This window comes from Takifugu flavidus, chromosome 3 (assembly GCF_003711565.1).
Source record: "Takifugu flavidus isolate HTHZ2018 chromosome 3, ASM371156v2, whole genome shotgun sequence".
In the NCBI taxonomy this organism is placed as follows: domain Eukaryota; kingdom Metazoa; phylum Chordata; class Actinopteri; order Tetraodontiformes; family Tetraodontidae; genus Takifugu; species Takifugu flavidus.
Genome location: NC_079522.1, coordinates 4960209 through 4971254, shown reverse-complemented (window position 1 = coordinate 4971254; position 11046 = coordinate 4960209). Strand labels below are relative to the sequence as shown.

At 45.0% G+C, this 11046-nt stretch overlaps 1 protein-coding gene across 2 annotated transcripts; it reads left to right on the top strand.

Annotated features, from left to right (window-relative positions):
* Positions 1-3221: 3221 nt before the first annotated feature.
* Positions 3222-9582, top strand: paip2b (poly(A) binding protein interacting protein 2B). Of its 2 annotated transcripts, none has more exons than XM_057026589.1 (4): positions 3222-3474; positions 7500-7666; positions 7752-7934; positions 8011-9582. In XM_057026589.1, exons 2-4 carry the CDS (start codon positions 7511-7513, stop codon positions 8065-8067), a joined length of 396 nt encoding a protein of 131 aa, XP_056882569.1. In that variant the 5' UTR covers positions 3222-3474; positions 7500-7510; the 3' UTR covers positions 8068-9582. The 2 variants fall into 2 exon arrangements, with proteins under 2 accessions (XP_056882569.1, XP_056882568.1); XM_057026588.1 differs by lacking the exon at positions 3222-3474 and adding an exon at positions 4609-4837.
* Positions 9583-11046: the final 1464 nt, after the last annotated feature.

Genomic DNA, 11046 nt, shown 5'->3' with positions numbered 1-11046 from the left:
TATGTGGAATTCCTCATATGAATTCCATGTTATCTAAGGGTCCCTGGAAATGCTAAAATGATGGAAACACACCCATAACACACACTCACACACACACACACACACACACACACACACACACACACAGTTCTTCCTCCAGCTCCTCTAAATAGACACATAGAATCTGGAACTGCCGTCTGAATTAGAACCTTTCCCCCCCAACAGGATGCTGTTATGACAGGATGTCTCGTTCATGCCTGCAGTCTTTATTTATTATTATCGATAATCAAAGCCAGCACATTTATTGGGTTGGCTTAATTCTAAATGCAACTGTTCTTATCTCTACAACATGAATATGAAGCTGCATAAACACTTCTGGACTAAGCTAACAAGCCACAAATATAAAAATACTTTTATAATTTAGTCCTAAATACCAAACCTTGTTTAAAAAATGTAAACATTGCCTTTTTTTAACCCCAATTATGGAATTAATAACAAAGAGAGGGCACTTGCAATTTTAGAGTTTAACACCTGCTTTAGTGTATGAATGCCAAGCAATCATTTTTTTGCCATTAATTTTTAAAATGAATCATTTACTGTAGTTTATTCTATTTATGTGGTTTATTCAAATGTGCAAAGTTTATTTTGATATTTTAGTTTGATAGTTTAATGTAAGATGGATAGGCTGATGTTTCCATTAATTTTTAATATAATTTAATTTTTATGCATCTTGAATATTTTTACTTGAAGGCTAATTTCTGCTCCTGTATCTGGCTGGAAATCCCAGCGTGTGCAAAAGTCAATTTCTATGTCCATAATATTCCCGCTAAACTAATTAAATTTTAAGGTTCAATTTGTCTTTATTGACATCAATTTTGAGCAAACGTCTGTGAACTATGCTAGCTAAATATTAACCAGGCTAAAAGACAAACTAGTTTTCTTGTATATATAGAAAATGGTGTAGAAGTGTGTGTGTGCACGTGTGTGTGCAACTGACTCTGCATGTGGGAGCAGGGTGTTCCTTTAAGTTCCTGGGGGGAGTTTTGTTATGAAAATATATTACCCAAATGAGCAAAGCCCATCTTAAAATAAAACACACTGCAGGTTTGTTCCATGTTGGATTGTTGCGCAACATTATGGTTCTCAGCACCTGCTTACACGCCACTTCCTGTACAAGCATTGGTGTGTGTGTGTGTGTGTGTGTGTGTGTGTGTGTGTGTGTGCATGCCTGCACTCCCTGTACATTCTTGTGTGTGAATGGATAAGTGGCGATAGAAAAATTGTAGGGGTGAAGCAGGGGTGGTGGCAAAGGGAAATGCTCTGGGAGAACACCCACAGAACCCGATCAAGTGCGCGCCATTGTGCAACAGCAACAAAAAGCTGGAGGACGAGAGCGACATGCAGGAAGGGCATAAATGATTAATGTTCAGACACCAAAGAAGGAAACTTCGAGCAAAGGAGACCTGGAAATAAGTGGAAGGGTGCTTGCAAGGAAGGCCTTTTTTGTACTGTAAATCTAAATTTGACTTTCAATTCCTGCAGAAAATAGTCCTCACTATTGTAGAACAGCAGAAATAATCCCAGTTTAAAACCAGGCTGGTTCAATAATTGGCTGGTATGTGCGCGCGTGTGTATCAGCAATGATAAAATGGCGTGAGATAGAAGGAAGAAAGAGAAATAAAGCCATGGAAGTATGTGGGCCTGACACATGGCTCGTTGAACCCACTGCACAAACAAGAAAGTCTTGAACCAAACTGGCCGCTCTTGATGGAGGAAGAGCATTCCAGAGCTCTGGGTGCTGCCAGACCTCCTTGGAGCACCGTGAGGAGCATCAGTGGAATCACTGCAGTCCTGACCTGGCAACAGGTTCAACACCGGGGGTCAAATGGAGCAGCTCCGATGTTCTGTTTAACTCTCTATGCACGATCCAGGTCGCCATGCAGGCGTAGTGACAACGTGGTCTGTGCAGACACACAAGCATGTGTGTGCATCTTGCAACAGAGACAACAGATAACGAGCGGTTGCACGTGAAGCTTCTCTTCCTGTTGAGTAACAATGTACACACACAATATGTAGTACATGAGCAACAGGAGCAACTTGTTGCTTTTTACTACTGAATGCAAATTTATGGCACTTATTTAGATTTCTCTCTGTTAATAACAACTGTGGTAGATGCTCCTTGATCACGAAGCTTCATCCTCTATTAAAACAGCGGTGGAGTCACAGTCGCCCCCTGCTGTGGCCTCACGGTAATGCAGCCTCTTAGCGCAAAGAGAGCAACGTACATATTTTAAATAATTCCATATTTCTGAAGCCCCCCCTCACTTTTACAATAATAAACAAAAGCTTTTGAATGCAAAAGGGTTGTAGGTGTTTACATTTTATTTTATTTTGAACATGCAAGTGAACATAGCCAAAGAAATGTGAGATAGATAATAAGAACAGACAAATTTTTGCATTTTTACGAAATATTCATGTTCAAATAGGAGCAGAAAGAAGTAGATGCAGTAGATGCAGACGTGACTCCCATTGTCCTTAAGCCCTTGTATTAGACACACTTTGTGTCAGCTTCATATATAAACAGCTCCATCAAACCACTTCCACGTTAATTTAACATCAGTCTTGTGTATTTGTGCTCTATTGTTGGAGAATAATAACTCCGTGACATAAGTAGTTTTTGACAAGGGGCTCATTCACAAAAACGCGACTCACTAAGGAGACTGTTTGTGTTTTTCCACATCGCACACAGAAAGATGCTCCTGTTAATCTTTACTGGCAGTTCTTAGATAAGAGGCACATCTGAAGGCGGAAAAACATTTTTGATCTTTACACTTTAAAATGACAATGTATCGGTTTCCATATGCATATTTGAAAGAGTTTAAGGTTTAATTCAGCATCGTTTGGAAGCACACACGCAAAGAAACCTGCCCGCCAGTGTGGAGACATTTTTAAATGATCTTATTGGTTTTATCATGCTTTAAATCTGCAGTCATAGTTTTTTCCCCTCCGATCTATTAGTCTCACAAACCAGATTCGCTCGGTTTGCAACAGAAAGCCAGTGAGCATAGCCACGTTGTCAACGATTAACTGGCCATATCGATTGCAAAAAGGGTCTTCGAGAAGAGAAAAAAAACTTATTTTGTTTACTTATACGTGAACTGGCGAGTCGCAAGGGGCGTTGATCCGTGTGGACCAATAGGATCCCGAGAACGTGTTGATTGACGGCGAATCCAGCCAATGAGCGGAGGGTACAGCTGGCCAAACGCGACAGCGACAGTCCGTCTCCTCCTACGACGTTTTAAGATCAAAAACTGTGTATTATATCCTTTGTTGAGCAAACATATGCCCCCAAAGAGAGCGCCGGTAAAGGCTTGTCAGAATTAATTAGCTGTGCATTTTCGCGACACCAAGACAGGAAATTAGCCGTTTCTCGCCCCCACCGACAGCTGTTTTGTGGATCCCCCCCCCCCGAGTATCTGCAGTTGAAGTTGTGCGGTGAGTGAGAGGATTTGCTGAAACGAGACAACTGGATAGCAAGCGAAAGTAGCATAAAAATGATTGTTATTTCACTGTAAAGTAACGGGACTGCTGTCTTTACTCAGCGTGTTGCGCTCCGGCAAATTCGTGCGAACGCAGCGCAGATTAAACGGTACCACCGTTCCGTGGTGTCTACGCGCCTTTTCCAACAGTTGATATTCTTACATCGTAAGGTTTTCGTCTTAGAAGTGAATTAATAAAGCTGGTTGGTTAAACGGTTCGTTGTTGCTCGGCAGCGGGGCTTTGTGTCCAAAGCCACGCAGGCATTCATGTTTTGGTGGAGCATAAAGAACCGAGCGGCGGAAGCTGTTTGTTCACACGCTGCGTTCGCGGACCTAATTTTACCTCCGATTTTCGACGACTAATGAACAAATGCACAGTCGTCATTTGTCGTCCGGCCTAAAACCCAAAGTCTTTTCCAGGTCTCTCTGTATAAAGTGTTTATTTTGAGTTTATCTGGAGAACAAAATCTAGAAAATTAGTATTTAGTAAAGCATCAGTAGTTTATGCGCTGCCAGTTTGCGTGAAACTGTGATGCGTTTCAGTTTCAGATATTCTGAACAGCTGTTTTTAAGAAACAGCTCATTTCCGACGGCTGTGTATTTGATTTGTGTCATAATTTCTGTTGTTAATTAATAATAAAAAACACACATTAGAAGAAGACTTCATCCATACCCTGTCAGTGTTCTAGGAAGCACAGAACTGACACTGTACAGACATACAGGGTTTATTGTATTTTTCCTTTTGGAATGTACCTTTATATGCAGTTATAACCTCAGGGGGTAAAAGGAATTTGAATACCGCAGTGGAGTGTAACCAGATGTTTTGTGGAATTGTAAATTTGCAGCCCTTTTTTGTATCACTACATTCTCGTTTGAATTTACGTGCAAAGATCTAAATAGATACGAATCAACACATTAGTGCTCACGTGTCGATATTAAGTTAATTTCCATCACCTGAAAACCGACCTTTTTCAGTTTCAGTGCTATTGCGTCATGGTTTTCAGCATGAAACGTAATATTCTGCTGTTCTGTACCATTTGCGTTTTAAAAAAAGAGTACAATTTAGTGTGATTCGTCCCATTTGAGGGTTTCCGACGATTGGTTTCCGGTGAGATTTCGGGAGGACGCTGAACGCATCATTATACCACGTGACCGCCCCAGCTTTCTAACGTTAGCAAGGTGGCTAACAAGATTTAGCTAACTTGAGCTACGTTGCATCGCAGCACAAAGTAATCTCCGCTGGTGGGATCGACGAGCACGCACTGTTCGCGCTGTACTTTGGTCACACGTCACAGTGAATACCAGGATAACGATGCCAGGTAACTTTTGAACGCGACAGCGTGTTTTTTGGAACGACACGTCTGTGGTGTAAAGCTGTGGTAATCCCCGAAGCGAGGGCTTGTTTTGTTGACCTGCCTCACTGATGCTGCCATGCTGTAGCAGCATGCTAGCTGATAAGAGCAGTCGACTTTGTTTGGCCCGAAACATGCAAACGGCATTTAAGTTTGACCTCGGCGTGATGCGTGGGGTGTTCCCCAAATCAAGAGTGTGCTTTCATGTCACGTAGCCTTCGTGCTCGAGCAGTTTTCGCGTTACTTTGACTCGCAACTTTATTGGATAGAACGCCTCCAGCTATCCAGCGCCGCGTACCCTTTGTTGTTGCAGAGATAGCTTTCACCTTAGGCCCACTCGCTGACAGCCCAGCGGTGGGTGTAGCATTCTCTCGGCTAGATCTGTACAGTCCGTTTACCGTCTCCCCAGGTAGGCCCGTACATCTGCTTTAGCCTGTTAGCATCGTGGGGTTTAGCGGAGCGCTAGCATGCTACTATAACATGCAACACATCAACTGTTGCATAACAGAACGTCACGTAGCACAGATTTGTGTGCGTTTTGAACCACGCACTTGCCTTATTAGCGTTTTATTGGTAGTTGAATTAAGATTAAGCTATATTCTAAGAAATGCGGTCATCAGCCCCCCCCTTTTTTAATAGTTTGATTATAAATGATTGGCTGTCTTTACGGTACCGACAAATCATTGAATGCTTCTACTCAACTTGGTAAAATATAGATTTTACTTGAAGTAAACTCGAATGTTGTTAAAGTTGCCATTTCTGGGGGTGTCTGAAAGTTTTCCTGTCAAGTGGTTTGACTAGTTTTTTGTTTTTTTTAAATGTGCCATTTCAAACGGGGACTTCGACACAACTTCTGCATAATTTTTAGGTCTTGATGATAATCGTTCAAGAACCAATAAGAATCAAATAGCCGCTTTATTCTGGTCTTATTGATTCTAGACTGATCTCAGATAAACGGACTCCTGTCTGGAGGAACATGATTGACAGCCAGTTTTGCACCATTCAAAACAGAAAAACTTTATTTGTCCGTGAGGGGACAATTTTTTCCCCCCAGGCCACAAAAGTGGTCAAATCATGTGTAATATAAATTTAAATATACCCCCCGACCGTGTTGCATAACCACAGCTTTCTACCTGTCTGCTGTTTTATCTTTTGTCTATAAAATCTAATTTTTCAGGCGTGGCATGTGCTCGCCACTCCCGAATTTTGAAATCATCGCTAACGCGCCGTTACGCAATTTCAACCTGAGCGGCAGGGGGAGCAGAAAATGGTGACCCAATGATTTATTCATATCGCGGTCCGAGCTTGATCGTGCAGCGGCCCGCTCGCTGCAGCTTTCTACACGAGGAAACGCAGATTGAGCATTTATTGTGTGATTGCTGCATGTTTTGCTCTGCTAAAACCTGTCTTTTCAAGCGCTTCTTAAGACCCCAGGCTCGGTGACCACAGCAGAGCAACGCACCCCAGATGATGCCAGCTACTAATAGAAGGATATGAGAAGCATATCGTGCGGCGGAAGACCTCGGCTAACGCGTACGGCGTGTGAAATGTGCAGCGTGTGCACGAGGCGCACACGGCTGCGAGATCATCCGCGCGTGTCACCGTCGCCCCCAGCGGACGAGTCCGCGTGACGTAATCGGCCAACCAGAAATGCTCTCGGACTAATTGGCTGAAAGGATTGTTGCTGTCAGGGCGGCGTCGGTCATACCTGCGTCGGCGATATGACTCTCTTTCAGGGGAAAGTTCTCGCTGGTCCGCAACAGCTTCGACAAATAGTCCGGATTAATTAATGCGTCGAAAGAAATGGCCGCGTCGCACCGCAGCTCCAGTAAATATAAACAAGAGAGCCGGGCTCCTGGATGCGGGCTTGGATCACCTCGGGTATGCTGGCACCACCGTCTAGGAATTAAATTTAGACTGGGTGTATTTTCCCCTGGTGTTCACGCTCTCGCTCTGCTTGTTTCGGGCGATAGATGAACGGCCAGTGTGAATCTTTGCGCCGCTTGTCACCGGTTACATTTACGAATGGAGCAGGCCGACACACCTTTCGTTCCACTGACCTACTTAGGTTAAAAGTGTTTGTTTGACCTTTCATTTAGGGCGCCGCGCTCACAATAACAGTCATACGGCGTCGGGCGAACGCACCAATCGGACCGAGCGCTCCAGTTTAAGGGATCCTTCTATCCGTCAACTCAGCCCTGACCCCGAGGGCTCAGCCAGATTCTCCCCCCCCCCCCCCCCCCGCGACGCTGCGGCTGAGTCATGACACGTCTGTTGCAGCCGTCTGAGTGATTATGTCACCACAGAGGGCAAATCACATGAGCAGCATGCACGGGGGGGGGGGGGGGTGCAAAGCTTTTTTTCTTTATTATTAACTTAATTGCTGGTGGGTCTCAGGACAGAGGAAGCCTCCCATCGGCTTTAACAGAGGAAACTCTCCTTTTGTGAGAGCTTTTCTGGGAGAACTGAGTGGAAACGGGACTTGACTCTGCGCGGTCTGTCTCCGTTCGTGGCCACACACTCGGGGCTTTGTCGGCCCGACGGAGCGGGTTTGCGATGCCAGCGAAGACCTGCGAGGTGGAAACCTATAGGAGGCGGATTTATTGAGTTCTCCTGCTGTGACGCGCAGAGCCGGCTGAGATGAGCGGTCCAGAGGTGGCCAAGACCCCCGGAGGAGGAGCTCCAGGCAAGGAGGGAAAGGAGCCGGTGGCCAACGGGCACGCAGGAGACAGCAACGACGCCAACCCCTTCGCCGAGTACATGTGGATGGAGAACGAAGAGGAGTACAACAGACAGGTGTGATGAAGATTCCCCCTTTTACTTTTAGCGACCCCGAGTTCTTCGCCTGACCGGTTTCTCCTGCCCGTCGGTTGACTTCCAGGTGGAGGAGGAGCTGTTGGAGCAGGAGTTCTTGGAGCGCTGCTTCCAGGAGATGCTGGAGGAGGAGGACCAGGACTGGTTCATCCCATCGCGCGACCTCAACAACCAGGGGGTGGGCCAGCTGCAGCAGCAGCTCAATGGCTTGTCGGTCAGCGACCACCACAGCAACCTGGAGGAAGTGGCGGTGAGTTGACCAGAAACGGGAGCAAAACTCTTCCTCTTCTTCTTCGGTGGTTAATTTCCCCCCTTTTCCTTTGCAGAGGAAGAGCATCTTGAATCCTGAAGCGAAGGAGTTCGTCCCAGGGAAGAAATACTAGGAGTCCCCCTCACCCCCCATGGAGCCTCCGCACGCACGCGCAGAGCAGTCGTCGTATATTCTCAAAGACTCTGGCGGCCTTGGCCGCACACACACACACACACACACACACACACACCTTTACACACTTGAAATTTACGGTGTGCTGGCAGGCCCAGTTTGGGGGTGAGGGGATTTCTTTTTCCTGTTTTTCTGTTTGTTTCTTCGATCTTTTATTATTTTTTTTTGTTTCTTGTAAACTGAGGGACAGTGGGAATGGGGCTGGGGGTGGGGTGGGCACACCGTCATACCAGCAACCGCGTCGCCGCGGGGGCTAGCTCATCATCGCAATTCAGACGCCGGCGTGCCCGCGGACCCCGCCGACGTCACCCTGGAAATGAGGCAGCTACCGAGGAGCGATGGCAGGGAGGAGTGTTTAGGAACGCCCGACTGAATCTCGTTTAATTGGCTTTCTAACTTTACCAAAACATCACCAGCAAGTCGAGGGCTTAACCTCGGGAGAGGGACAGCGATTAGCATTCCAGGGGGTCGTCCGTCGGCATCCGCCGCCGCGCTAGTGCCGTCTGTCGCATCCGTTACTTTGTGTTTTTTTTTAACATCACAAATGTAAAATCATCTAAAAGTGCAGGTTCTTCTATGTATCTGCAGCGGCGCTGTTCCAGAAAAGAGGCTCCGCCCACTGTGGGCAGCAGTCAGGAGGAATTCTGTTTTTTTTTTTTTTCCCAGTTTATCGGATCTGAGTTCAAACATCAGGGCGGATTTAGCAAGAAACTGACAAAGTTATTGGAGCTAAAAACTGTATCCTTGATTTGTTTTGGAGTTCTGGAGCAACGCCGCTGCTCTTCTCGGGCTCGTGTTGTCCAGCATCCAAAGTGTTCATATCCATATCAGGTCTCCAGCCTCCCCTTTTCCTTTCGCCATAATTTGAAGGCGAGGCTCGCGCAGTCCCGTTAGCGAGGCCTCGGCTCCAGTCCTCGGTCTTCTCTCCCCGTAGGTCGAAGTCTTTGTTTAGCCATGAATCGAAGCATCAGTTTAAACGCCTCCTTTCTGGGATATTTAAAGATGCCTCTCAACAAATCCGCATTTTCCAAACTCTCCTCATGAGCGCAGACAGGGATGTTGTAGTTCTCAGTTGTATCGGCTCAACCGTGAAGAATCTCTGTTTTCGTGGGGGGGGGGGGGTGAAAAAAATTGCCACCTGAGCTTCTGTTACCGCTGACGACGGCTGACTCTCGCGTCAACAGTCTGGGGGATTCGTGTGTTTCTGAAGTGTGCTCTCGATGGTTATAATAGGAACTTCCTCGCACGGCGTTGGGCCACAGCTGTCCATCATCACCCTGATGAAGCCCGAAAGAACGTTCACCTGGCGGATTTGTATAACAGGAAATCATTTTTGGTGACTTTTGTTTAGGTGACTTAGATGACAAAAGCCGTTAAAAAAAAAAAAGACACCGGTTATAAATTTCAATACAAATAAAAGTGATAAAAAAAATACAAATAAAGGCGTTAAAGACAACTTCTTCTCCGTGTTTTTTTTGGGGGGGGTTGTAATGTTCAAGGTGGTAACGTGGTATTTTAGACACTTGTTTTTTAATCCAACAGAGAGTTCTGACCAATGACAGGAGACATTCCGCGAGTGCTGAGAGAGTGCTTCGGCACTGGGACCTTTTACAGGGAATATCACTCCGCTGTACAGCTGTTCGAATGAGCGATAATTAACTGCCGCCCAGCTGCGGGACTATTTTTTTGTTGGCGTAGCCAAATAAAGGATTAAGTAACGTAAAATCCTAAACGCTCCTCGCTTTATCACTGCCGATAAAATCTGCATGTAGAACTTCTAAAAAAAAAATAAAGCAACATCACACTCGACGTCGTCGATTATGTTGAAAATCGACTGAATTAAAATGAAAGGCTGCCAATGACTTAAAGGGAATGCTTAAAGTATCTTAGATTTGCCACAACTAGGCAGAGCATCGGCAAACCTTTCAAATAGTCGTGGAAATTGACAAAAATAAAAAAGGCTGCCAGTATTTGCGAAAAGCCGATCATCACTAAAAACTGATCTTGGTTTAAATCCTCTGTGACTTTGACGCAACCACAAAAAAGGTCCATGTCACGTTTTAAAAAAAATGGAAGGCTGGGAATTTTTTTACAAACCACCAACATTATTGGAATATAACAGACTGCATTTTACCAAATTAAAAGCAGATACATATTCGTAAATACTCATACAAATCAACCACTTTATTCAACGCGGCATCGTTTTCTTAATTCAGTTGACGTTGAGTGCTAGTTACGTTATTCCCCACAAGAGGGCAGTGTGGCCTTTAGTTTTATCCAGGGGTCGGCAACCCGCGGCTCTGGAGCCGCATGCGGCTCTTTGGCGCCGCCCTAGTGGCTCCCTGGAGCTTTTTCAAAAATATGAAAATGGAAATTGTTTTAATATAATTTCTGTAGGAGGAAAAACGTGGCAAACATTAACATTCTTAAAGTTTTCCAATGCTGTATAAATGTGTATAATAAATATTTAATTTCAACATCTCATTATAATGGAAGTTAAACTTAAAGCGTCATTTTACAGCAGAGTGGCCACATGGTGCGTCATCCTCTCCAAGATGCGGTGCAGCGAAAATAAACATTTAATCTTGAATGCTCATTATGTATTTGTAGCCTACTGATCATTTGGAAAGTAGGCTAATACAGCTAATATAGACACTTACAGCATGTGTTGCCTTTATTAGAAGCCTTATATAAGGCTTTTAATTTTTTGCGTCTCCAGACAGATTTGTTTCTTGTTTTTTTGGTCCAATATGGCTCTTCCAACATGTTGGGTTGCCGACCCCTGGTTTAGACCATAACAGAGCCTTCGACTTCCGGTAACGCAAGTGTGTGTGGTAGTAAAATGGGTTATAAACCTATTCCTCTCCATTGTGCGTTCATCCAGTCAAAATTGATGTCTGGATTAGCAATGGTTGCTGCT

Bases quoted from the DNA above. Each gene is read 5' to 3' on its own strand.
- paip2b (XM_057026588.1), top strand. The intron at 7,667-7,751 runs GTGTGATGAAGA...GTTGACTTCCAG, and splicing joins AAGAGGAGTACAACAGACAG to GTGGAGGAGGAGCTGTTGGA. The intron at 7,935-8,010 runs GTGAGTTGACCA...TTTCCTTTGCAG, and splicing joins GCAACCTGGAGGAAGTGGCG to AGGAAGAGCATCTTGAATCC.